Source organism: Miscanthus floridulus, chromosome 9 (genome assembly GCF_019320115.1).
Source record: "Miscanthus floridulus cultivar M001 chromosome 9, ASM1932011v1, whole genome shotgun sequence".
NCBI lineage: Eukaryota > Viridiplantae > Streptophyta > Magnoliopsida > Poales > Poaceae > Miscanthus > Miscanthus floridulus.
Genome location: NC_089588.1, coordinates 53838693 through 53865372, shown reverse-complemented (window position 1 = coordinate 53865372; position 26680 = coordinate 53838693). Strand labels below are relative to the sequence as shown.

Sequence of the window (26680 nt, the reverse complement as noted above, 5' to 3'; positions counted from 1 at the left end):
CATGATCTGAATACTAAAAATATTGCACTTCTTAGTAAATTGCTCTTTAAGTTACTTACAACGGATGGGACCTGGCAGCAATTAATTCAAGTATTTAGGCTCCATACCACTATCCCAGACATATTGGAAAAGTGGGGACTCGATTTCTGGGCAGTCTTATGAACGTGAAATGGGATTTTCTCCACTAAAGATCAAAGTATTTCTTTGGTATCTTCGTAGAGGGGTGATTCTAACAAAAGATATATCCAAACGCAATTGACAAAGTAGTAGTGAAAAGTATTGTTTTTGTCACAAAAATGAGACAATTAAGAACATGTTCTTTGAATGTCATTTTGCCCGTGCAGTTTGGAGCTGCATATACGTTGTTTTAAGCGTTCCTCAACCTTATAGTATTTCTCATATGTTTGGGAGTTGGCTTTAGGGGTTTGGGAGGGAGTTAAAATCTTTAGTTCTGTTAGGAGCAGCAGCTATTTGTTGGTCGCTTTGGTTATGCAGAAACGATTTGGTGTTTGAAATGAAACATGCTTATTCTTCTTTTTCAGGTGGTACATTCGGTTATCCATTGGCTCTGCACTTGGCTTATCCTCTAGAAGGTTACTTCACGTGCTTTGGTTGCAGGGGCATTGCAACAATTAGCACAAGTGGACATGGTGTTTTCTTCCGGGCACATGGGTGGCGTCTTAGGATCGATAGTTATTAGAGTGCCACACTCTCCTTTTTTTTATTAAGCTTAGTGCTCTTATGCAGAGGCCGAAAGTGAATTCATGATTATTGATCGATGTAATGATTGAATTAATAAAAGCCTTCCTCTATCAAAAAAAAAAAGTCACCGACTCTTCAAGTTGCAATGCTATTTTACTATTAGAAAAGAGAGGTTAACAAATTTGAACGAGGAGATTGTTGAGGAAATAAGAGAAGTTATTTGGTGACCCAATCCAACAATGTACCTCTACTTAAACGATTGTTTATAGTGGCATTCTTTTAATTAGGAAAATGTTTTTTCCATGAGGTAACACATAGTACCGACCAATCTTTCTCCACCTGACAAGAAATATTCTTGTTTCCAAACATGTTACAGGTCTACATCATTAAGGTATATGATATATTGACATAGTTGCAGAAACACCACTGCATAATAGATTGAATGTCCTCCCTAGTGCCTAGTCCCTATCCAATAAGTTTCGTGAAACTTGAAAGCTGAAGGGCAAGGGGGGCGACTATAAGATTTTCTAGTCAACTGCTAAGTAAGTTATACCAGAGATCCCTCTCGTCTCACGGATCTGGCCAGACATGTTTTGCAATGCCCCAAGCTCCCTTGACTATGTTGACGCCTGGCCTAGTTGCAGAAACACCACTGCACATATTCTGGAATTCCCTCCATACCCAATAATTAGTTTTGCTATAGTATGAAACTGAGAGTTGAAGGGCTCAAGGGGGGCGACTGTGTTTTGCTAGTCAACGGCTAAGTAGACATATCAGAGAACCAACTCAGCTCACGGATCTGGCCAGGCAAGAGTGCATGACTTGCTTTGCAATGCCCCAATCTCCCAGTCTTGCCTAGCTGATATCCCCCATCTGTTCCCATCTCAAGGTGCGTGGATGTTGCACAATTCCTCCCAGCATAGCATCACCAATCACTAGCTGCAGCCACACTGCCACAGACAAACAAGCTGGAGTATCTAGGAGAGAGAGGCAGGGGAGAAGCAATGGCGGATCTTGCAGTGAGCTTGGCCAAGTCGGTGGTGGAGGGGGCTGTGACCAAGGCCCTGGCGGCGATCGAGGAGGAGGGAGCTCTGCGGCAGAGCACGCAGAACGACCTGGCGTTCATCACCGGTGAGTTCCAGATGATGCAATCATTCCTCAATGTCGCAGATGAGGAACGCGTCAGGAACAGCGTGGTGAGGACCTGGGTCAGACAGGTCCGTGACCTCGCCTACAACGTGGAGGACTGCATCGAGTATGTGATCCACCTTGACAAGGCGCCAGACTGGTATTGCCGCTGCATCCCACGCTTCATCAGGCCGCAGCTGCCGCTGGACATGGCGGTCGCTGAGATAAAGCTGCTCAAGGGCAGGGTTGAGGAGGTGAGCCTTCGGAACATGCGCTACAACCTCATCAGCGATTCAGGTTCCAAGCCCGTCACGCAGCAACAGTTGGTGCCTAGTGGTGCTTCTGTCGGTGCCACAACGTTTGCCATGCTCAACAAAGCAAGAGATACCACAAAGATGCAGCGGGGATTAGGAGATCTGACCAAGCTGCTGATCACCAAGAAACCTGGTGGAGATCTTGGAGTGATCTCGGTGTGGGCAGCAGGTGGCAATGCTGCTGATACCACACCCATTATCAGGGAGGCCTATGGGGAACCAGAAATATGTGGAAGCTTCGGATGCCGTGGCTGGGCAAAGCTGACGCATCCTTTCAGTCCCCATGAGTTCCAGCGGAGTTTGCTGATTCAATTCCACACCAAGCCTTGCATACAAAATGAGACCGACGAATATGTTAATATCCTCCAGAGATTGGAGGCGGCCTCTGAAGGGGAACTTGTGCATGACTTCATGAAGATAATGAAACAGGAGAGGTACCTGGTTGTCCTGGAAAACATCTCCAGCATGGTAGATTGGGACACCATCAGAGCTTACCTGCCTGACGGCAAAAATGGCAGTTGGATCATCATTTCTACGCAGCAATCTGAAGTGGCGAGGCTGTGTGTGGGAGATCCGTGGCAAATGTTCGAGCTTAAACAGAACTCTGCTGAACACTCCGTATGTGTCTTCTTCCAGGAGGTAATCCCTGCTGAATCACAATATACAGAGTAATTTTCAGCAAAAACAAAAAAGGCTTTAGTATCCCTGTTTCTCTTGTTGTTTTCGATATCTGTGGTTTCCTTTTCGTTGATTATATATTCTAATCTTTTGCTTCCAAGTTCCAAAAAGAACAAAAGAAACTATCCAATTCATATGGAAGTACTTTGATTAAAAATGTTCTACTAGTAGTTCTCAAGTAACAAATTACTTATGTTGCTCATCAGTGAAAGCCTTCGCATTGTCTCTGCATGTCTCTTTGATCAGCCATCACCTCACAAATTTTCCGTATTGTCAGGGTCCTCAAGGGGACGACCGATATAGAAGCAAGAAAACCAAGTTGCAAGGTGGCTTAGGAGATCTAACCAAGTTGTTGCTCACCAAGAAACCTGGCGGCGACCTTGGAGTGATGTCACTGTGGGCAGCAGGTGGCAATGCTGATACCACACCCGTCGTCAGGGAGGCCTATGGGGAACCAGAAATATGTGAAAACTTCGTATGCCGTGGGTGGGCAAAGCTGATGCATCCTTTTAATCCCCTCGAGTTCCAGCGGAGTTTGCTGATTCAATTCCACAAAAACTCTTGCCTACAAAAGAAATTGAGTGTAGACGTAGATACGCTGAACAGATTGGAGGCATTGCCAGAAGACAAACTTATTCAAGAGTTGAAGAAGAAAATGAAGGGGAGGTACCTGGTTGTACTGGAAAACATTTCCACTGTGGTAGACTGGAACACTGTTAGAGCTTACCTACCTGACCGGAAAAATAACAGTTGGATCATCATCTCTACGACTCAATCTGAAATCGCGAGGCTGTTTGTCGGAGATCCATGGCAAGCATTGGAGCACAAGCAGTTCTCAGCCGAATACTCGGTATGTTTCTTGCGGGAGGTAAGACAGCTGAAACACAACCGAACAGTTTTATGGAGAACAACGAATTTAATCTTATCTTAGTATCTTACTACTCTCTCCGTTCTAAATTATAAGTCGTTTTGACTTTTTTTTGTTACATTCATTTTGCTATGCATCTAAATAAATAATATGTCTAGATACATAGTAAAATGGATGAATAAAAAAAGTCAAAGTGACTTATAATTTGGAACGGAGGGAGTATTACTGAGCAGAGGTCTCAAATAAATTTCAGGTTTATCATCACAATAAGTGTTAGGAAAAAAGAGAAAAATCTGAGGACTCTCACAATAATTAGAAATATCTTGTTTTTAATTTGGTACTCCCGCTATTCCAAATTATAAGACGCTTTGCGTTTTCTATATACTTTATTTACTTTTACTATGCATCTAGACATAGTGTATATCTAAATGCATAACAAAAGCTATGTGTCTAGAAAAGTCAAAACGTCTTATAATTTTGAATGGTGAGATTAGATTCTATATTTTGCTTATAAAAGTTACACATCTCTACTACTATAGAAAATACATAAAGTAAACTCATACATTTGTATCTAGATTACCTACCTTTCTTATTATGAAAGAAAATTTAAAATAACCTAGTTTTTAGAACAAATGAGCATTATAAGATACATTAAAAAAATTATTTTTATAGTTTACCTCTTCGATGCCCTAAATGTCAATATTTTTCTCTAAACTTTGTCAAAGTTATGGTGGTTTGACTAAGAACAAACTCAAATCCATTATATATTTGAGGACCGAGGGAGTAAAAAAATTAGATCAATGTATCCAAATAGACCTTTAGTTACAGTGTCATTCCTCCACTGCATGCTTATTGCGCATTAAATTAGTGCCTCCTACCTAGTCCACACGTCTGTCTCTCTTTTTTCTTGAGAGAAAAGTCTAAGATCTATTAATCAGGAAGTGTTACATTATTAGTTGCTACTAAACATGCACAAAGTCAAGTACATGTCGTAGCCACAACGTTGATTAAAAAACATATAAGCATGACTTTGCTAGAAATCAGCAATCATATTTTGAGCTCTCTTTATGTAACCAAACTCAGCCGCCTGAAGGCCACCCACAAATGTTTGTATTTCCTTTACCCGTAGGACTAGGCGGGATCTGTTATTACTTCTTGAATTCAGTGCCTTAGCTTATAAACTGTATAACAAGACTAGGTGAGGTTTTCATTACATAGTCAAAAGGAGAGCCTCTAGCCAAAAGGAGAGCCTCTCTTATAAACTGTATAACAAGACTAGGTGAGGTTTTCATTACATAGTCAAAAGGAGAGCCTCTCTACACACAAGCAATCTAGCCTCCTTTGCATCAAAATAGTCATATTGAACATGTGACCAAGCCAGTAGCACATGTTAGGTTTAGTCTCACATCGGAAGTTGATGGCGGGGGGAACAACATATAAGGTGGAGGCAATCTGCACCTATCAGGCTAGTCAGTTGGGTCGAGTTAGGCCCAAGGCTTTGTATTTTTGGGCTCTGGTGGACTTGGGCCGGGGTGAGAGGGGCGCTAGCTCACCATGAGCATTAGACTCGAGGCCTTTGTTTAGTCCCACATTAGAAGTTGATGGTGGAGGAGCACAACATATAAGGCGCGGGTAGTCCTCACCTATTAGGTTAGTCTTTTGGGTTGAGTTATTAAGCCCGAGCCTTTGTTTTTGTGTGGGCTCCGATGGACCTGGGCCTAGGAAGGAGCCAGCTCATGGATATAGCAAGCTAGCCCGGATCCGCTATGCACTATAACTATAACAACGCATTTCCTTTTCACCTCTTGCTATATGCCAAGTCCTTCTATGTTAGTTTCCTTGTAAAAAGATACATCAACATTGGTTTCCTTTTTCATCTCTTGCTATTATGCTAAGGCCTTCTATGTTAGTTTCCTTGTAAAAAAATACATCAACATAAACTTTAACCCTACTAAGATGAGGTCGTTTCCAGTTATAAACAACTTTTTCGGCCCAATCTCTCTTTTTTTAACTATTTGTTTGCCTTTGTTATGCACAAGCTATTGCTATTGTCGGATTTGTAACCATTAGGCCTTATAACTCATCAGGAAACGAGCATACCCTCAATAGGCATTTGTTTACCTTTATGTTTGAGTTGTATGCCGGACTCTCCACAACAGCATTAGAAAATTATCACGCATGACATTGTTACGAAAGGATAGAGTTAAAGACAGCCAATCTGAACCACCGCTAATGACATATTTTTCTTAAATTTTGTGTTTACAGGGTCCTCAAGGCAACGACCGAGATAAAAACAAGCAAATCACTATGGTGATCCCCAACCATAATGAGGCATCATCATCAACGAATGAAGTCAGATACAAGGGTGGCTACGCCTTGTATGCCAGCATCCCCACCTCAAAAAACAATGCTGATATGTGGATGGACCGATTCCCCCTAGTTGGTGTACGCAAATCACAAATGGAAGATCTTCGTGGCTATATAGCCAATGCGCGTATGAAGGGTTTTGCAGTGGTATCCGTGTGGGGGATAGCTGGTGTTGGGAAATCAGCTCTAGTCAGGAACTTATACTATGACACAATGTGCAGTGGGAACAGAATGTTTACCATGTACGGTTGGGTGGATGTATCGCATCCATTCAATTTAGCAATCTTCGCTTGGAGCTTACTTTCAGAACTTCAGTCAGATTCTCCTGAGCAAAATGGAATCACCAATCCCATTCAAGAGTGTCGTCAGCTTCTGGAGAATCATCGCTGCCTTGTCGTTATAGATGGTTTGGAATCCACAGAAGAGTGGGATCTAATACGACATTCCTTGGTATCTACTCATCCTAGAAGTACTATCATTGTGATTACAACAGAAGCAAGCATAGGCACTCACTGTTGTGCAAATCGAGAAGAGGCTATGTACAATGTCAAAAGTCTAGAAGACGATGAAGCACGTGATCTCTTCAAAAAGGAGGTTTGCTTTCTTGCAAGATACTTTGCCTATCCTCTTTGTCTCCTGAAATCTAATTTTATCAGATACATATTGATGTGCAAATGCTATTGCAAAAAATGAAAAATTGTTGTATGATTTCTCTTCACACTCTACCCACCCCTCCTCCGGAACTCTAGGAGATTAAACTATGTTTACATAAAAAATGGGGGGGGGGGGGGGGGGGTGAACAATTTTTGGATCCAAGTAGTTTTATCTAAACTCTTTTTTTTTCTATGCTTGATCCCAACTTCCTAAAAAGACACAGAATCATCTTATCCAAGTCTTCACAAAATGTGCTTTAGAATACTTAACAAAACTCAGTATCCAAATGGTATCATGAAAATCTCAGTAATCCCATGACCTGTAATATAGAATTTAATCTGGGAAAGCTATATCTGTAGTAGTATTGCTTTTATAAACATACAATAGTATACTAATTATCATACATTCTATATAGATATGTCATAATATTTAATTTTTTTTTAAAAAATAACAAATTACACAGATTATCACAAACAACAAGAAGCTGCAATCCACAGATTTAAAGTTAAAACAAACATATCCTTATGCACATGTAATTGTTTCCTTTTTCCAATGCATGAATTTTATATTTGATAGCTAATTGGTGATTCATAGTATAATTAATACTACTAATGTAACTTCTTTTCAATAATATAGGTACGCATATTTCCAGATCCGTATGCTTTAAGGAACTCTGAAGGTCCAGAGCTGCGAAAACTTATTTCAAAGTGTGGGGGACTTCCCAAACTAATAGTTGCTGTAGCCGACTTTTTGGCACCCATGTCAGTCAGCTTGATGAACAGTGCGGTCAGTCTGAGTGACAGATTTATGCATGATATGGAGACTAAACCAGAATTTGATAACTTGCGTGGACTATTTGGTTGGATGCATTCCTACTTCCGTACTTGCCCATATTACCTCAAGCCATGTATCCTCTACCTGTCCATTTTTCCGCAAGGCCAAAGCATTCGCCGGAGGCGTCTAGTGAGGCGGTGGATCGCAGAGGGCTACTCAAGGGGCACGTCCAGCCAGTCAGCTGAAGAGAATGGGGAGAAATTCTTCTTGATGCTCCTTGATCTGAGTATCGTCCAGCAGGCACCACATTCAGTCACCACTGCAGATACAAGAATGGTCTTGTGCAAGGTCAATGGCTTCTTCCGTGAGTACATCATATCAAGGCGAAAGGATGAGGAACTTGTCTTCGAACTGGAGGGTAGGTGCACATTGACCAGTCAGCGCACAGGACGGCACCTGGTCATAAAGGATAGCTGGAACAGAGACAAGATTGTGTTCAGTAGTATTGACTTCTCAAGGCTGCGCTCCCTCACTGTGTTTGGAGAGTGGAAGCCCTTCTTCATCAATGAAACTATGAGGGTGCTCCGGGTGCTTGATCTCGAGAATGCAACAGGTGTGACATATAAATACCTCGGGCAGATGCTGAAGGTGCTTCCTCGCCTCAAGTTCCTCTCTCTTAGAGGAAGAAGAGAGATCTGCTGTCTGCCAAGTTCATTTGCTGGGCTGAGGCAGCTTGAAACTCTGGATGTCAGGGGCACCTCCATAGCCACTTTGCCGCCATCCATTACCAAGCTTACCAAGCTGCAGTACATCCGTGCTGGCACAGCTAAGGAAGCATCAGTACCATGTTCTCATTTGTCTTGGTTGCCTTGCTGCTGCAGAGGTTGTCCTGTAGGTGGTGTTGAGGTGCCTGCAGGGATTGAGAAACTTACAGCCTTGCACACTCTTGGTGCTGTCAACGTTGGTTTTTCAGGGGGCAAGGCTATCCTGAAAGAGCTCAAGAAGCTCACCCAATTGCACAAGCTCGAAGTGACCGGCGTCAACAAGAGAAACAGCAATGAGTTCTGTTCTGCCATCTCAGACCACGTTCATTTGGAATCCTTGTCAGTGTGGCTCAGCATGGGCAATAATCAACATTTTTCGGAGGACATGTTCTCGACTCAGGAGAACCCTCTCGAAAAACTTCAGAGCCTTAAGCTCTATGGTCCCCTAAGATCAGTGCCCGCATGGATCAAAGATCTTTCCAAACTCACAAAGTTGAAACTGGAGGTAACCATGTCTGTACAAGATGAAGTAAATAATGTCCTTAGAGTCCTTGGGGAAATTAAAGAACTGCGTATTCTGCGTCTCTGTGCCAAACCGCTTCAAGATGGTGACGGTAATCTTGATTTTCGTGTCTCGGTGGCTGGCGTGCATGATCGCTGTTATCGAAAGGTTAAGATCCTCGAGATTTCTTGCAGCTCAAATTTAACTGTCACCTTCGGATCACATGCAATGGAAAATCTTGAGCTTCTGATAGGTACTTGCTGTATTGGGTCGGCGTTGAAGTTCGCTGAGCTAAAGAATCTCTCTGTAGGAAAACTCAAGGAGGTGAGGTATTTGGGTTCCCTTGACGAGCATAAGGCAGGCATGGAGAATCAACTCAACGAGCATCCTATGAAACCTGCTTTGAACCATGTCCGTCCTGATGGACACTGAGGTCATGACGAGCCGACGATCAGTCTGCTGATTCGGGCTTCTGCTGGACCAGGACTAAATGACTGGTGCTGTTGATTTATACCTTCCCTCTTCCTTTTTCATCCTACTCTAGGCATTTGAACTGAAACATCTGCATTCATGATAATGTAAAGATAATTGTTGCTTCTTCAATGTCAAAATCTATGCATAGCTGGAGAAAAATAAGGAGTGAACATATATGCTAAATAGACTAGAGTTTGTTTACTCTGATGCGAATACGTTGTAAGTGTATATATGTTGGACCTACGCATAAGTGTAAATGTAAGTGTTCTCACCTCCCTTGGGAGGCCACGTGAGTTTATTTATTGTCAAGAAAAGTCTTCGATGTGGCACTACATGGCAACACATAACCAGAGATTGATTGATCTGTCTATCCTATACAAATAGAAGATTGATACAACATTGATATTTACTTTATGTGACTAGGCACAATATCAATCAATCTCAGATTGTGCTAAGGAAAAGATACTTTCTGTTTACATGCCCCCTCGATCATAACTTTCCTAAATCAAGATTGTTTCTAATTTGTTCTAACAATTGAATTGACAAAGGTTTAGTAAAACCATTAGCAATCTGATCAGCAGAGGATATAAGTTTAATCTCCAGTAATTTGCTTGCTACTCTTTCTTGGACAAAGTGATAATCAACTTCAATATACTTTATTCTAGCATGAAAGACTGGTAGATAAGTGGCAACCAATATTATCATACCATAGGCGCGCAGCTTTAAGACCCTGAATTCTAGCTCACTAAGCAAGGTTTGTACCCACATAACTTCAGCTGTAGCATTAGCCATGGCCTTGTACTCGGTACTTGACTGCCATACGGTGGGTTGTTTTTGTGCAGTCCAGGAAATAAGATTTAATCCCAAAAATATGAAAAAACCACCAATAGACTTTCTATTGTCAGTGCACCTAGCACAGTCTGTATCTGAGTAAGCACTAACAAGAGTTGACCTGGAACACTTGATTCTGAGTCCAAAACATAAGGTATAACTGAGGTACCGCAATATCCTTTTACTGAGGTCCAATGTTGTGTAGTTTGCGAATGTAACACTAATACAGAAAGTTTGATCACCGCTTGGACTTTCACCGCCATTTATGTGAGAATCAACGGCGATGCATTTCACCGCCGGTTTAGAGGGAGCACAGTAGCATGAGTAACCGGCGGTGATAAATGTTTTCACTGCTGGTTCAGTGTATGATCCTGTGGCGAAAACTGTGCAGGTCTTTGTAGCTGGATCATATGCCGAACCGGTGGTGAAAACATTTAGCACCGCCAGTTAGTCACCCAATGCACAACGCACCTACAAACCAGTGGTGATAAGTAGTTTCACCATAGGTTTGAAAAGTAGGACACAGTGCACATTAGAGGCCGGCGGTGGTGAAAATCAGTATCACCGTCCGCTCGCAATATGATATGGTGGTGAAAATCACGGTTCTAACCGCCGCATTGTCTGTCGAACCGGTGGTGATAGGGATTTTACCTCTAGTTTGTTTGGGCACTAAACTCCACCTGCTACGATCTGACGGTGAAAATGGGTATCATCGTTGGTAGTCTATTTGATCCGGCGGTGGTAATCGGCTGGAACAAAACCCTTTTCTCTCTCCTCTTCTTCTCCCCCAACTTCTTGACCCGCGACTTCCACCATTTTCGCAACTGTTCTTCACCACGTTGGTCATGGAGGCACTCAATTTTCAAAGGATGAACACCACCCTGTTCTAAGGTTGGTAACTAGCAACCATTTAATTTCCTAGCTTGTTCCGTTGGTTAAATTGTGAATGAAAATTATCTTCTTCTTTTTAGAGTGCTTAATGATTATGGATTAATATGATTCTTGATGGTTGTACCGCTTGGAGATTGTGTGGGGACTCCGATCCTTGGCTTGTGAGGGACTTTGTACTCATCCTCGTGGGAGACTCGCAAAGAGTAACTACTATGACCGGCGTGACTTACCAGCGCCAGGGTCTGGCTAGTGGCTAGGAGCTGCACCAGCATAGGGGGGTGAGATAAGATATTTCCCTTTTTATTCCCTTAAACTCAGGATCTAGATTGATTTGTTAGGAGAGGATATATACCTCTAAAACATGATTGAGTTAATTAAGCAAGGCAATTATCTTGACTGGCCTCATAGGCCTTGTTGACAGTAAATTTACCATACTTTTGCATACTCAAAACCGTCAACAAAACACCTTTTTGGGAAGCTAACAAGCAAAGGCACAGTGGTTTTTGTACAAATAACTTAGTTCCACATATACATGTCATTATTTGCTTGTAGGTATGCAAAACATGCACTTTGGGTGGCTAGAGGCCCCACATAGGCGTCGGGCGACCTGCCCATGGTGCCCATCAGCCCCTCTCCTCCCACACACTTCAGAGGCAATCTCCACCCTTGGATCCAAAGCTGCTCTTCTCTCCACTAGTAGAGAAACAGGTTGTACTCCCAGTTTTCAACCCCTTCAGTCCTAGTTTTGGAACCAGGAGCACGAATCTAGGACTAAAGGGCCCCTCCTTTAGTCCCGGTTTCGCGCCCGGGACTAAAGAGGCCTCCCAGCCTGGCCACGTGGGCCGGCCCTTTAGTCCCGGTTGGTATTACCAACCGGGACTAAAGGTTTTCTTTTTTCATTTTTTTGTTTCTATTTTCAATTGATGATTCGTTTTGGTTTTCGAATAGGTTTTCGAATACGCATTCTACGCTGCTAATAATATACGTATTCTACACGTTTATAATGTTCGAACATTTTGTACAAACTAAAGTATGAAACTAACGTATATATTACATGCATATATATATATATATATTGTACGTTATTTTATGTACATATAATATGTATATATATATATATTACAAATAAAGCTTGCATTGTATATTCTATCATATTCTTGGCATAACAAATTCACTCCATCTGGTTTGGCTTACATGTTTCGTTCACGTCATTGTAGAACTCGCCGGCAGGGTTTAGGACCTGGTCATTAAGAAATCCTGCTATGGTCTCTTGAATTGCTTTCAGTTGGTCACGTCGTATGACTTTTTCCTTCAACCATAGAGTCTTCAATAAAAGTTAAAGAAAAAGTATTAATATATATATATATATATATGTGTGTGTTGGTCACGTGATTACTTATATATATGAGCAATAAAAGAAATTGTGAATATATGAATATATTTATATAACGTACTTTGAGGTTCTCTTCAGGAGTTCTTTTTGAATACGCCATGATGAACTCGCAAACATAGTATCCGCAGTAGTTGTTCCCCTGTTCTTGCCTCAGAACCCACTTTTACGAGAAAAAAGATCCGGTGAATTGAAAGCATGCATGGTGTTAATTGAATTATATATATATATAAATGTAGCTAGTACTTACTTTGTGTGCGATTACATCCAGTGGCACTTTGCAATGTTTCATATGGTGTTCCTCGATGAAACTTTTCCAAACACTATGCCCAATAAAATAAAAAATTAATTTGGCCTTTAATAATTGTTGCAGTTAAGAGATCGGGATATATATAGTTGCTAGAGAGACCAAATTATCTTTGGATAATATCTATCATGTCTTGGTACTCTGCTTGCTCTTTTCTTAATGAGTCTAAGATGCTCAACCGACTATTGGCCATATCGATCACCATCAATATCCAGTGATTGCTGCATATATTTTTATACATAAATATGATCGACATTAACTAGATTCAACATATATATATATATATATATATATATATGAGAGATAGCTTAGCTAGTAAGCAAATAACTGAACAAATGTCCATATGATCGACATTAATTATTTAACACTCATTTGAAGTTGTAGAGGAAGAGTATGTCCTTGTTTTGTTGGTTCACTAAGAACCTCATGAGATTTTTCTCGAGTTCAGCTTTCCATTGAGGCGGGGGATTAGGGTATTTAAATACGACATTTGGATCAACGAACCAACATCATTATCCTTTCTCTTTCTAAGTTCTGTCATCTCATATCTGCATATATAAAAATATAGTGTGAGGATATATAATTTATATATATACATGTAGCTTTATATATATACACTTTAATAGTAGAAAATAATCACACTTACAGACAATAGCAGCTAATGAGACTTTTGTCGAGAGAGTCTAGGTGGCATAGTTGGTGTAATTCTGAAAACTCGATATATATAACGTCATCGCCACGGAAGTAATGTTGGTTTCTAACTCTGACAGAAACAATGGTCTCTCCCCGTTCACACGCCGCCATATACCACTTGTTTAGCAGGTACATTTGCGTACCCAGTTCACCTAAGGCCTCAGGGTTGTATAAACTCTTTCCATGTTCAAATTTCTTCCAAGGATCTACTTTCGGAGTAGATGGTCCTTCAGCGAGCACTTAGGCAAGGTCCAAACCTGTATCCTCATAAAACCGAGCCAGGTCCTCAAAATCAACATCCAGTACGTCTAAGTTTGAACCATATTCATTATGAATGATAAGAGGGGGGACTGATTGTTGCAATTGTTGTCCGAGTTGTGCAACACCTTTCCCTGCTCTAGTCTTTTTCTGCTTCGCCTCAAATGACTTGGTGAGAGAGCAGTCATAGTTCGATTTTGGCAAGGTCTTTTGAGATTCCTGCTTTTTCTGGTCCACCTTCTTTCTTAGAAGATCTGGAGGTAGGTAGAAGTATGATTTCTCCGGGTTCTCCTTCGCTTCTCGATGCTTTCTTACTTTTTCGAAGAAACTGCTCACATCTTTTTGTACTACAGCATTTAATTCCTTTTCACTTTTCTCGTAAGCCAGTTTTTGGGGAATAACTAGATTAGAGGAGGCTTTCTTCTTTGTCGGCTGGTGGGCCAACGGCTTCATTTGCGGGGCAAACCTCTTAGGAGCTGGCTGCTTTTTGGTCATGAAGGGAGGCGGGGCAGCCGTTGGAGACCTCCTTGGAGGTGGCGGCGGTGGTGGCGTTGCATAATCATTGCCTGGAGCACTATGATGATCTGGAGATTGAATAATTGGACTTAGATTGACGGAGGCCCTGCTGTGTGAGTACAAAAAAGAATAATTAGGTATAAGAAATTGTTATTATTAATCATGCATGTCAATAGAAAATTAGTGAAAAAAATGTTTTGTTTACTTTTGTCCGCACCAATTGTCTGGCAGTTGAGGAAGCGACGGTGGACTAGAGACCCTAGGAATAATGATGTAGCGCTTGCGCCATTGTATGAATGTCTTCTCTGCTTCTCCTAGAGTCTTCTCCCCATCACCTTCTGGAATGTCAAGAGCCAGATCACTAAAACCTTTGTTAACTCTATCCACTGAGACGCTAACATATCCAGGTGGTATTATTGCCCCATGGATTCTTGGTGTCTTGGTAGAATCTGGAGGAGAAAAACACCGAGAGCCACCATGATTGTGGCATTCCCTTTTGGAATATGTAGCTCACATGATGTAAATGGTGCAGTGATGTCATCCACGAGAAAACGTAGCATTGCGTCATCTTGATTTGGCAACTCTGTGGAAGCGCAGCTGCTTTTCAACTGATTAGGGGGGCTAATATTAATGTTGATTCCTAGATCCGATGCCTGCTTTTGGGCACTCATTGTTATTTGCACTTGCTTTATGATTTCGTCCTGCATTCTAGCTTGCATGTCTTTTTCGTGCTCCTGTGCTTGAAGCAACGCCTCCCGTGACTCACGAACATATTCCTCCAACCTGCTGATCTATGCTACTTCCTCATCCTTCATTCTCTGCTGGCTTCTATAGGTATCTCTATCGTTAGGGAAACCATGCTCCCAAGAAATGTTCTGTCCTAAACCTCTTGTTCGGCCACTGTGTTCAGCAGTCCTGATGGCATACGTCAGTTCATCCTTCTCTCTATTGGGCCTAAACGCACCAATAGCTTTAGCTTGTAGAGCATAAGAAAATCTTAGTGTTGCTCTTTCGAGTTTTGGGCCATGGACCAGCTTCCCGGTCTCTAGGTCCAGTCTTCCCCCATGAGCGAAAAACCAATTCTTCGTGCGTTTGGGCCAATTGAGTGATTCTGGTGTGATACCCTTGGCAAGAATGTCCGCTTCCATTTTTTCCCACTTGGGAATGGTAGTCGCGTAGCCACCTAATCCCATGCCATGGTGGTATACCTTCTGTCGGGCATTCTCTTGGTTCCTTCTCACCCGTTCCTCACCCTCTTCCGATGTCTTGTACTGTACAAAATCATTCCAGTAGGGCCTCAACTTCGTGAGCGGGCCACTAGTATTGAAATTGGGCGTTAGGTTCTTCTTGACGTATTTCGTGTATAGGGATTTCTTCCAAGTCTGAAATTGTGTGGCCATCTTCTTCATAGCCCACTTTCGAACTAGTTCCTTCAATTCATCATCGTTGATAGCATCATAATCATCCACTTGCAACGTGAAATGTTGAAGCATATCATCCCAAATTAAATTCTTATCAAGATCATAGACAAAACTAACATGAGGCTCATTGATCTTTTGCTTCCATTCACGGGCACTGATTGGAAGTCTGTCCCTTACAAGGTACCCACAGTGTTGCACGAATTTCCTTGCATGTGGACCAAGTGGTTCGTCTGTCTCTGTATTGAATTCCGATATTATGTAGCGCCCCTCCAATGGCTTTTTCGGGCCTCGAATATTTTTGCTTTTTGCCATTGTGCTCGTCGATCCAGAGGGCTACGTATAAAAAAGAATAAATAAATATCATGTGTACACATAATAGATGACAAATATTCAAATATATATATATATATATAATATCCAAATATATATACCTCACCAGTGTTTTCTTGCACAATATTTTCTTGGTTATCTTCAAGAGCCAGGTATTGACTCCTGTCATCTACATCCTGCTGGTCACCATCAGCCAATTGAGTGCCGGTGTTGATAATATCCATCATTTCTTCATCCATGTTGTCTCTCGGGGCAGCCATCTAGCTTTTACACCACTAGATATATCTATTAAAAATAAAAACTATATCTATCAAATATCCATCAAATTCTAGCTCAAAAACATGTTTAAATAAATAACCATCCGTACTAGTTGACCTTGCTTATGTGATCATCTCGGCAAGCATTTCTCCACCGGACGGCACCGTACTTGGCCACGGAAGAGCTCCGATTCTACGAGGAAGGGAACACGGTCTTCCACGACCGTTGCCGCTCTCCCTCATAGAATCAAAGCTCCTTTTGACGTCCGTTACCGCTCGGTAGAGAACATGCTAGCCGAGATGAACATGGTTCGTTACCATTCTAAGTTTTTCATTTCATGGAAAAATTAATTCTAAAAAATAAAAGGCATGATTTCTAAGTATTTCACTTCATGGAAAAATTAATTCTAAGTGACCTGCTCGACATCGGCGAGCTCACGGGCGTTTCATGGAAAAATTAATTCTAAGTGACCTGCTCAACAAAATTGAGAAAAAATACACACTCTTATGACCTCACACATCTTCTAAGATCACGTAAGCTTCCGTACTAATTGACCTTGCTTACGTGATCATCTCGGCAGGCATTTCTCCACCGGATGGCACTGTACTTGGCCACGGAAGAGCTCCGATTCTACGAGGAAGGGAACACGGTCTTCCACGACCGTTGCCGCTCTCCCTCATAGAATCAAAGCTCCTCCTTGACGTCTGTTACCGCTGGGTAGAGAACATGCTAGCCGAGATGAACACGGTCCACAAGTTCAACTAGTACGGATTTTCTATAATTTTCTAACTAGTCCGCGCCAAGGAGGAGGAGGTATGCCCACCCGAGTACGAGAACTACGTGCCCTACTACTACAACATCACGGACGCCGTCGAACGTCTCGGATCTGGGGGCCAACGTCGTCATAAGCTACCACGCAAAAAGAGGAAACGACGAGACATCGGGCCACGCCCGTGCTCCACTGAGCTCGATGGCTCAGCACAAAATCGCATTACAAGATTGTCGGCACGAGGGCTCAGCACACGCATCCATCCGATTACAAAAGGTTGGAGCAATTAATCCATCATAAATAGATTATATATGGTGGCGGCGGTGGCTCACATCCAAGGTGTCAAACGCGAGGTCCAGCTCCTGCAGCCAAAAAACATGTTAGAGACTTAGACTTTACTAAAAAATAGTAATAATCTGTTTCATTACAAGCCGATGGTAAATATGGCTATAGGATAGCCCATCCATTTGAGCTTTGCTGAGCTTTGCCTCTTAAGAGCAGTAAGTATGGTTACCCTCAACCTCAAGTGGCATGGGTGATTGACCGGTAATAACAGTGGTTCACGTCTTTGCCATTTAATTTGATCATCGACACGCACATGCAAATACATATTATATAGGGCCAGACACAAGCATAAATATCAGTATGATTCATGGCCTCAGTCGCCCACATTCTAGCACCAAGGAGCCTAACATATAAACAGAAGTATGCACCAATTGCAAAGGCTACTAGCTAGCACCAAATCGAAGCGATACATTCATTGAGCAACAGCACTGATCAACAAGTTGGCCATTCATTGAGCAATGGCACTGATCAACGGCACTGATACATTCATTGAGTAGCAAGAGAGTGTAGAGGAAGAGGGAGACCGGGCCAAACCTGGAGAAGACGTGCCATAATACAGATGCTGTGGCCTGCTGCGGATCTTAGAGAAGACTGCGTCTCGTGGATCTAACACAAGAATGAGGGCTTCAAAGTTCAAACATAGCACAGAGAGGAGGATGAAGAAGGGGATGAATTGGAGGAGATAGACACCTCGAAGAACCTTGAACCGCTTGGGGGCGAGGTGGGCCAGGGACGAGGACGACGCGAGGCGTGCGCTGGCCGACCGGAGAAGAAGCGCGCGTGCGCGTGGGGCCGGTGGGGGCGGCGGCGCTGCTGGATCTGGTCGGAGAAGATGAGGCGACGGAGAAGAAGGCTTGGTGGCTATTGGATCTGGTTGGAGAAGAAGGCGGCGGAGATAGAGAGAAAGAGAACTAAGAGAGAAGGGCGTGGTTTATAAAGGGGGACCTGTAGTCCCGGGTGATTGTTAGAACCGTGACTAAAGGTTCTTTAGTGTTGGGTGATGGTTAGAACCGGGACTAAAGGTCTGACCTTTAGTCCCGGGCATAGCCACGGCCCGGGAGTAAATGGGATTTTGGCGGCCCGCGAAAACGCAGCCCATCTTTAGTAGTCCCGGGTGATGGTTAGAACCGGGACTAAAGGTTCTTTAGTCCTGAGTGATGGTTATAACCGGGACTAAAGGTCTGACCTTTAGTCTCGGGTGGTTGGTCCACCCGAGAGTAAAGGTGGGTTGCAGTTTGGCTTTCCGCCAGTTTGTAGAAGTTTTTCCTTTTTTATATATTTCTTTTATATAAATATGCAGAGAGTTATTAATTGCCTAGTAAATAAAATATTAGCAAAAAAATACAAAAAGAATTTCGGGACCTGGTTTTGCATTATTGTACATAAGAAAAATCTGTAACCTAAACTCTTTTGTTTTATAGTATAAATATTTAACATAGTGTAAATAATAATCATAATTTTCACCATGCAAAAATGTACTACTTAATTAAAATCATTAAAACTATTGCTTTTCGACAGGAAATTAGTTTTCACATCTTATTGACATTGATCATTTGTTTTTTCATCACACATTCTCCACAGGAAATCCACCGTCAAGCAGAAAATTCATTTAAATGGTAGAAAATATGAATACACGATAGAAATATGAATACACTATATATATCAAGCGGGCACAGTAGTGAACTTTTTCTTAACGTATATCCCTTGGTTATGATCGCACCGTAACCATGGAGTGTCCTCATCATTTAGCTGGATGCTTGGGTCTTTGTTCACTATGAAGGGTGGAATTCGGTCATCCTTTTTATAATCTTCTGATATGTCTGACTTGTCTTCAATTTCGACGATGTTTCTTTTCCCTAAAAGAACTATGTGGCGCTTTGGCTTATTGATTGGGTCATTGTTGTTTTTCCCTCTCTTCGGTTTTGTAGACATGTCCTTGACATAGAACACCTGATTCACATCCTTAGCAAGGATGAACGGTTCGTCTTTGTACCCAATATTGTTGAGGTCCACAGTTGTCATTCCATACTGGTTGTCGACTGCTACCCCGCCTCCAGTCGCCTTTACCCATTGGCACTTGAACAAAGGTACCTTAAAAGTAGGTGCATAGTTTAGTTCACATATCTCCTCTATGCGGCCATAATATGTTTGCTTATTTCCATTAGGGTCGATGGCATCTATGCGGACACCACTGTTTTGGTTGGTGCTCCTTTTATCTTGGGCTACTATGTAAAATGTATTCCCATTTATCCCATACCCTTTGTATGTGAGGATATGCCATGATGGCTGCCTAGCCAACAAATACAGTTGCTCATCAATACTCTCATCACCCTGACATTCTTTTCGCAACTAGTCACTGAAAGTTTCCATGTGCTAACACGTAATCCAAGCTTCAGACTTCCCTGGAAGCTCGGATCAGAGCAACTCTTTATGTGTCTTGATATACGGATCCACCAAGGACGAGTTTTGCAGAACTGTATAGTGTGCCTTATTAAAATAATTGTCCTGCGTACCAATATATGTTTTCTTCCCTAGTGTCCCCTTTCCACTTAGTCTCCCCTCGTGTCGCGATTCAGGAACACCAATTGGGTCAAGGTCAGGAATAAAGTCAACACAAAACTCAATGACCTCCTCTATTCCATAGCCCTTAGCGATGCTTCCTTCTGGCCGAGCACGATTGTGAACATATTTCTTTAGGACTCCCATGAACCTCTCAAAGGGGAACATGTTGTGCAGGAATACAGGACCAAGAATGCTAATCTCCTTGACCAGGTGAACTAGGAGGTGTGTCATGATATTAAAGAAGGAAGGAGGGAACACCAACTCAAAGCTAACAAGACGTTGAACCACATCATTCTGTAGTTTAGCTAGATCCATTGGATCGATTGCCTTCTGAGAAATTGCATTGAGGAATGCACATAGCTTCACGGTGGCTAGACGTACATTTGGAGGTAGAATTCCTCTTAATGCAACTGGAAGCAATTGCGTCATGAGCACGTGGCAGTCATGGGACTTTAAGTTTAGGAATTTCTTCTCGGGCACATTTATTATACCCTTTATATTTGAGGAGAATCCAGATGGTACCTTGATGCTTGCTTGGCATTCAAACATGCTTTCCTTCTCTTCTTTGCTAAGGGTGTAGCTGGCAGGACTTAAGTAATGGCGTCCATCATCTGTCTTCTCTGGATGTAGGTTGTCTCATTCTTTCAAACATTGCAGGTCCTATCGTGCTTCAAGTGTGTCATTAGGCTTCCCATACATAGCCATGAAGCCTAGCAGGTTCACACAAAGATTCTTCATCAGGTGCATCACATCGATCGCGCTACGGACCTCTAGGACTTGCCAATAGGGTAGCTCCCAAAATATGGACTTCTTCTTCCACATGGGTGCGTGACCGTCGGTGTCGTTCAGAACAGGTTTGCTACCATGTGCCTTCCAAATACTACTTTACATCCTTGACCATATTGAGTACATCCTCACCAGTTCGGTTGCCCGGCTTGGTCTGGTGGTTTGCTTTACCTTTAAAATACTTGCCTTTCTTTCTTAGGGGTGATTCGCAGGAAGAAATCGACGATGGCCAAGGTACACGACCTTTCGACATTTTTTCAAGAATATACCTTTAATGTCATCGAAACAGTGTGTGCATGCATTATATCCCTTGTTTGATTGTCCTAAAAGATTACTTAGAGCAGGCCAATCATTGATTGTTACGAACAACAATGCTCGTAGGTCAAAGTGCTCCTGTTTGTGCTCATCCCACACACGTACACCTGGTCTATTCCACAAAAGTAGAAGTTCTTCAACTAGTGGCATCAGGTACACATCGATGTCGTTGCCAGGTTGCCTTGGGCCTTGGATGAGCACTGGCATCATAATAAACTTACGCTTCATGCATAACCAGGGAGAAAGGTTGTAGATACATAGAGTAACAGGCCAAGTGTTATGACTACTGCTCTGCTCCTCGAAAGGATTCATACCATCCGTACTTAAAGCAAACCTTAAGTTTCTTGAGTCATTTGCAAACTCTGAGAATTCTCTATCGATTGCTCTCTACTAGGACCCATCAGCAGGGTGTCTCAACATATTGTCTACCTTACGGTCTTCTTTGTGCCATCGCAATAACTTTGCATGGTCTTTGTTTCTGAACAGACGTTTTAAGCGTGGTATTATAGGAGCATGCCATATAATCTTGGCAGGGATTTTCTTCGTGGGACGTTCGCCCTCAACATCATCAGGGTCATCTCGCCTGATCTTATACTGCGATGCATGATATACCGGGCATGCATCTAACGTCTCATACTCCTCGCCACGGTAGAGGATGCAGTCATTAGGACATGCATGTATCTTCTGGATTTCTAATCCCAAAGGGTAGACTACCTGTTTTGCTTCGTACGTGTGACGGGCAATTCGTTATCCTTCGGAAGCATCTTCTTTTGGATTTTCAGTAACTCCACAAATCTCTTGTCAGATACACCATTCTTTGCCTTCCATTGTAGTAATTCCAGTGTGGTACCCAACTTTTTCTGTCCCGCATCACAAGTTGGGTATAGCAATTTCTTGTGATCCTCTAGCATACGCTCGAACTTGATCTTCTTCTTTTCACTTTCGCATTCTCTTTGTGCGTCATGAATGGCCTGACCAACATCATCAGCGGGCTCATCTTCTGCCACTACCTCTTCTTCAGCTTCCCCCATTGCAGTCTCATTGAAGGCACCATATTCAGCAATAATGTCATCATCGTCCCATTGTTCTTCTTCACCTTCTTCCATTACAACCCCGGTTTCTCCGTGCTTCGTCCAACAAATATAGTTTGGCATGAAACCCGACTTCAATAAGTGTGAATGAAGACTCCTTGAGCTAGCATACTCCTTCAAATTCTTACATATGGCACATGGGCAGCATATGAAACCATCGCGTTTGTTTGCCTTGGCCACACATAAGAAAGAATGCACGCCCTCAATGAACTCTTGGGAGCGGCGATCAGCATTGTACATCCAATGCCGTCTCATCTACATTACATGACATACATACCATATTAAAACCTAGAACATAATTAGTTAATTATACGACATGCATGCCACCACACAAGGTATTAATTTATGAAAGTCTCGCTACAATATAGACAATCCCAACTACCACTAAAAAAACTAAAACTAAAATGCACTTCAGCAGCATAAGGATTTCGCGACCAATCTCAACTAAAACAGACAAATCATGCGTTTGTTCAACATCTATGGGCTTCTTCCGCAGGATCACTGCCTCATCAGCTGCCTGTGCAAGAGAGTTTTGCATGTGTTCAACGTACTCTTCCTCCCAGTACCAGCCTGAACATCCAGTGCCATCCTACTGAAATTAAAATAAAAAATTAGAACTTTAATCACAATCATCATGAAAATAAGTATAAATGAACCGTAATCATCAAATGCGACAAAATAACTCACATTGCGATCCGGACACTTGTAGAAGATACGGCCCTTGTTGGTACACTCATTCCTCAACCGGTACTCGATCATAATCTTCTCCTCACACTTGCCGCATGCAATGAGAGGGAGGTCTGGCCTCAGTCGCTTTGGAACCCAATGAGAGGCCGAGGACCCGGAAGTAGTTGACATCTACTCTCTATACTCATTTTTAATATAATATAAATTTCTCATTTTATAAACAAATAAAATTAAAAAAACTCTAAAATTCTCTATATCTCTAAACCATGAAGTGTGCTATGCATGCTAGAAATGAAAGCTGAATACTAGTTTTGAATAACTACTTTAACCTTCCTTCATCCAAATATGCAAACTTTAAAGTGATTTTGAGCTTAAATGGCTTACAAATAAAAAAAATCCACCATAAAAAACCACATATATCTAGTCCACAAAATGAGATATGCTACTGATGAAACATGAGAGTATAAAGTTGGTAACCTTTAGAACCGAAGAATCGATGGAGGAATTGAAGAAATCTTGTGATTACCGGCGATGAGGAAGAAGAGAGACCGGCGATGAAGCAAGAACACTGAGCTCAAAGTGACTCGGGCCCGGGGAGGAAGAAGAGCTATATAGGAGGGGACCTTTAGTCCCGGTTGAAGACAGAAATCGGGACTAAAGGTCCCTTTCTAGTCTCGGACGGAGCCTCCAGCCGAGAGGGGACTTTTACTCCCGGTTGGAGGGACCAACCAGGAGTAAAAGTTAACTTTTAGTCCCGGTTGGTAGCTCCAACTGGGACTAAAGGTCTCCTGCAGCAAAAGCCTACCGCAGTAGCCGTTGGGCAGGGACCTTTAGTCTCGGTTGGAGCTATAAACCGGGACTAAAGGTCTCTCTAGTCCCGGGCGCGAAAAATATCGGGACTAAAGCTAAATTTCGAGCTGGATCAAAGGTCGTTTCTCTACTAGTGCTCATTGGCTAAGAGGATGAGCACACGGATTCATGGGCCCACAATGAAGCAACCAACATGACAAAGGTGACCAAACACACACTATGACGGTGGTCCAAGCTTCTAGCAGAAGGAGAGAGGTTCACTACTACTTTTTTACCCTGTTGCACAGGCAATTTTTGGATGTAATAGGGCCAAAATTAATGCGATAGCTAGGTATCGCATCAATTTTGCGTTTGATGCGAGCCGATGCAATAGCTCTAGATGCAATAGCCTTGTCGCATCGATTTGCCGTGACCAATGTAAGAGTTCGCTATTGTATCGGCCATCCGTTGCCCAAGCTAGGATTCTAGCCAGGCTAGAAGTTAGCCAGAAAACTAAACACACCCAATGCGCCCAGCCTAAGTTCCGGCATATCTGTATTATTATTATATTAAGACTTTTTTGTTTTCAATTTCAAAATCCACGCATCAGTTTTTGTGCTGGAACAGGCCGCACTGGGCTAACGGACCGCCCTGCCCGCGAGCATAATGTGCCCAGCCTAAGTCCCGACATATCTGTATTATTATTATATTAAGATAGACAAAGAAAAATCCATCAACGCAAGTGTCTGCCTAGCTTACTCCATCCGTCCCAAAAAGAATGTAATTCTCGCTTCCCTAGGAGTCAACCAATTTCGACTTTGACCAATGTTCTACAAAAAAAAATACTAACATTTACAACATAAAATAAGTATCAGTAGATTAATGACGGAATATATTTTCATAATAAATCTTAGTTGAGACATAAATGTTAATATTAATCACTATAAACTTGGTCAAACTTTAGTAAATTTGACCAGCACAATTCTCATAATTGCATTCTTTTTGGGATGGAATGAGTAGCTGTAAAGGATCGCTTCTGTCATGCAAGAGGTCCTAAGTTCAAGTCTTTATAGACTCTATTTTTTTGCGTAGAATTTCTCCACGTCCGTAGGCGAGCTTGTGGGCGAGAGGAAGTCCCGCCGCGCCGTTGGCTGCAAAACACTCTGGAGCCGAAGTCCAACAGTTGTTCACACATGGTACGTTAGCTGCTATACATATAATATAATATATGGAATGAAATGCGTTAAATAACAGAAGCACCCACGCAGCTCAGTGGTTTGCTCACTGCTCGTGAACCATGAGCGTTCGAGTTCCCCATCTTTTTTAGCAATTTTACCGGTCTTTATTTACGCTGTGTTGCGGGCGAGGCTGTTGGGCCTAGCGTGCCAGTTTTGCCCTGGTCTTTATTTACGCTGCGTTGCGGGCGAGGCTGTTGGGTCTAGCGTGCCAGTTTGGCTCATTTAGAAGGGAGCTGGATCAGGCGGATCATTTTGCGTGCAGGTGGGGGCGCGGCTGTTGGGCTAGTGCGCTAGGCTGGCCCAGAGGCTCAATCAGGCTTCCATGAACAGGTGACCCAACTAGGACAAAGAAAACAAGTGAGCTGATATAAATAAAAGAAAAAAGAAAAAAAAAACATCGGGTGATGTGGCAATAGGCCTTGCCAATATGGACAAAAATATTTAAAATAATTCAATAAATAATTTGTGACACATAAATAGGCCTTATGACAAAACAAATATCGTCACAGGATGAAATTGGACTAGTTGTGTGACACTTATTGTGACACAACTTTTTAATGTCACTAAGTCAAAATGCCTAAAATATAATGTCATAAACCAGATGATATAATGACATAATGACCTATTGTCATACTAAATACGTCAAAAAGCCACATATTTCTTGTAGTGTTATGCCTCTTGCAGCGTAAAACTTTCAATGCAATACTACCATGCATCGCATTGAATCGCTACTAAACTGATGCAATAGTAGTCACCTATTGCATCAAAATTTAGCACTATTAATCCGTTGCAATAGTACTCCCTATTTGCACCCATATTCTAAACCGGTGCAATACCTCTTACGTATTGCATCAAAAATCAATACTAATGCAACAAAATTTATCCGATGCAATAATTTCTACCTATTGCATCTCAAGTATGAAATCGGTGCGATAGATCATACCTATTGCATCAACATGAATTACTATCGCATCCAACTCCTTGATGCAATAATGACCACCAATTGCATCAAATTTTTAAAATTGATGCAATAGCAGCCACCTATTGCATCATATTTGCATTTGATGCAAGGCAAAGCGATGCGATAGGGTAAAAAAATTAGTAGTGGGTCCCACCTATCATAGGGGGGTCGAACCCCTATGGTGGTTAATCAAGCTCAACTTTCTTCCACCGCCTCTATGCATGCCTCCATACATCCTACCACATCCACACTGTTGATCAATGGTGGTTTAAGGTCTGTTTGATCCAACGGAGCTTGATGGAGGTCACCTGGATCGACAAAGTGGCGCTGTAGTAGCCCCTACTCCTCCACTAGCTATAAATACCCCTTAGGCCTTCACTCTCACTCATGAACACGAGGAAACTACTATGCTCAAGTAGTGGTAGTGCTATGCAATTAGGGAGAGAGTGAGGGGAGTGTTGAGAAGAGTCGGGCCTGTCTGGTGTCTTCTCTGAGCTATACCTCATCGGATGCGACCTTCTATGTAAGTGAACATCCGAGATACTTTATAGTAGTTGATATTCTAAGTCTAGTATAGTTGATATATACTTGATTCTCACTGGTACGCCGCTTTACTTTAGTAGAGTGCTCTAGCTTCCCTAAGGGAACTTAGTGGCGCAAGGTTAGAGTAGTAAGTGTAGTGTAGATGTGGTGTCTAGACTATATCTTGTCTGTTGACGAGATCCTCACATATGGGTATGTTAAGCCTCGAGATCAATGGTTCCCAACCGAAGAGACCCCCTGACTGACCCCTTCAAGATCACCTAGGGGCTCGGGGGCTATACCCATCGGGTATGCTCACGCGCTCCCTCCGATGAAGAAAGCTGACCGAGCCTAGGCACGACGTAGTCCCCGCTCAGAGCTCGGGGGCTCGCCCGAGCCTTAGGCTCCCGATCGACGACATGTCGCCCGAGCTTGACCCTTGGCTCCTGCATGACTTACAATGCCAGCCAAGGCCTGGGCTCAAGAAGACAAGCC

The 26680-nt window shown here is 42.5% G+C and overlaps 1 protein-coding gene across 2 annotated transcripts; it reads left to right on the top strand.

Annotated features, from left to right (window-relative positions):
* Positions 1-1473: 1473 nt before the first annotated feature.
* LOC136483721 (uncharacterized) lies at positions 1474-9570 on the top strand. Of its 2 annotated transcripts, none has more exons than XM_066480860.1 (4): positions 1474-2783; positions 3100-3672; positions 5956-6651; positions 7348-9570. In XM_066480860.1, exons 1-4 carry the CDS (start codon positions 1707-1709, stop codon positions 9181-9183), a joined length of 4182 nt encoding a protein of 1393 aa, XP_066336957.1. In that variant the 5' UTR covers positions 1474-1706; the 3' UTR covers positions 9184-9570. The 2 variants fall into 2 exon arrangements, with proteins under 2 accessions (XP_066336957.1, XP_066336956.1); XM_066480859.1 differs by having other exon boundaries at positions 1475-2783; positions 3100-3690.
* Positions 9571-26680: the final 17110 nt, after the last annotated feature.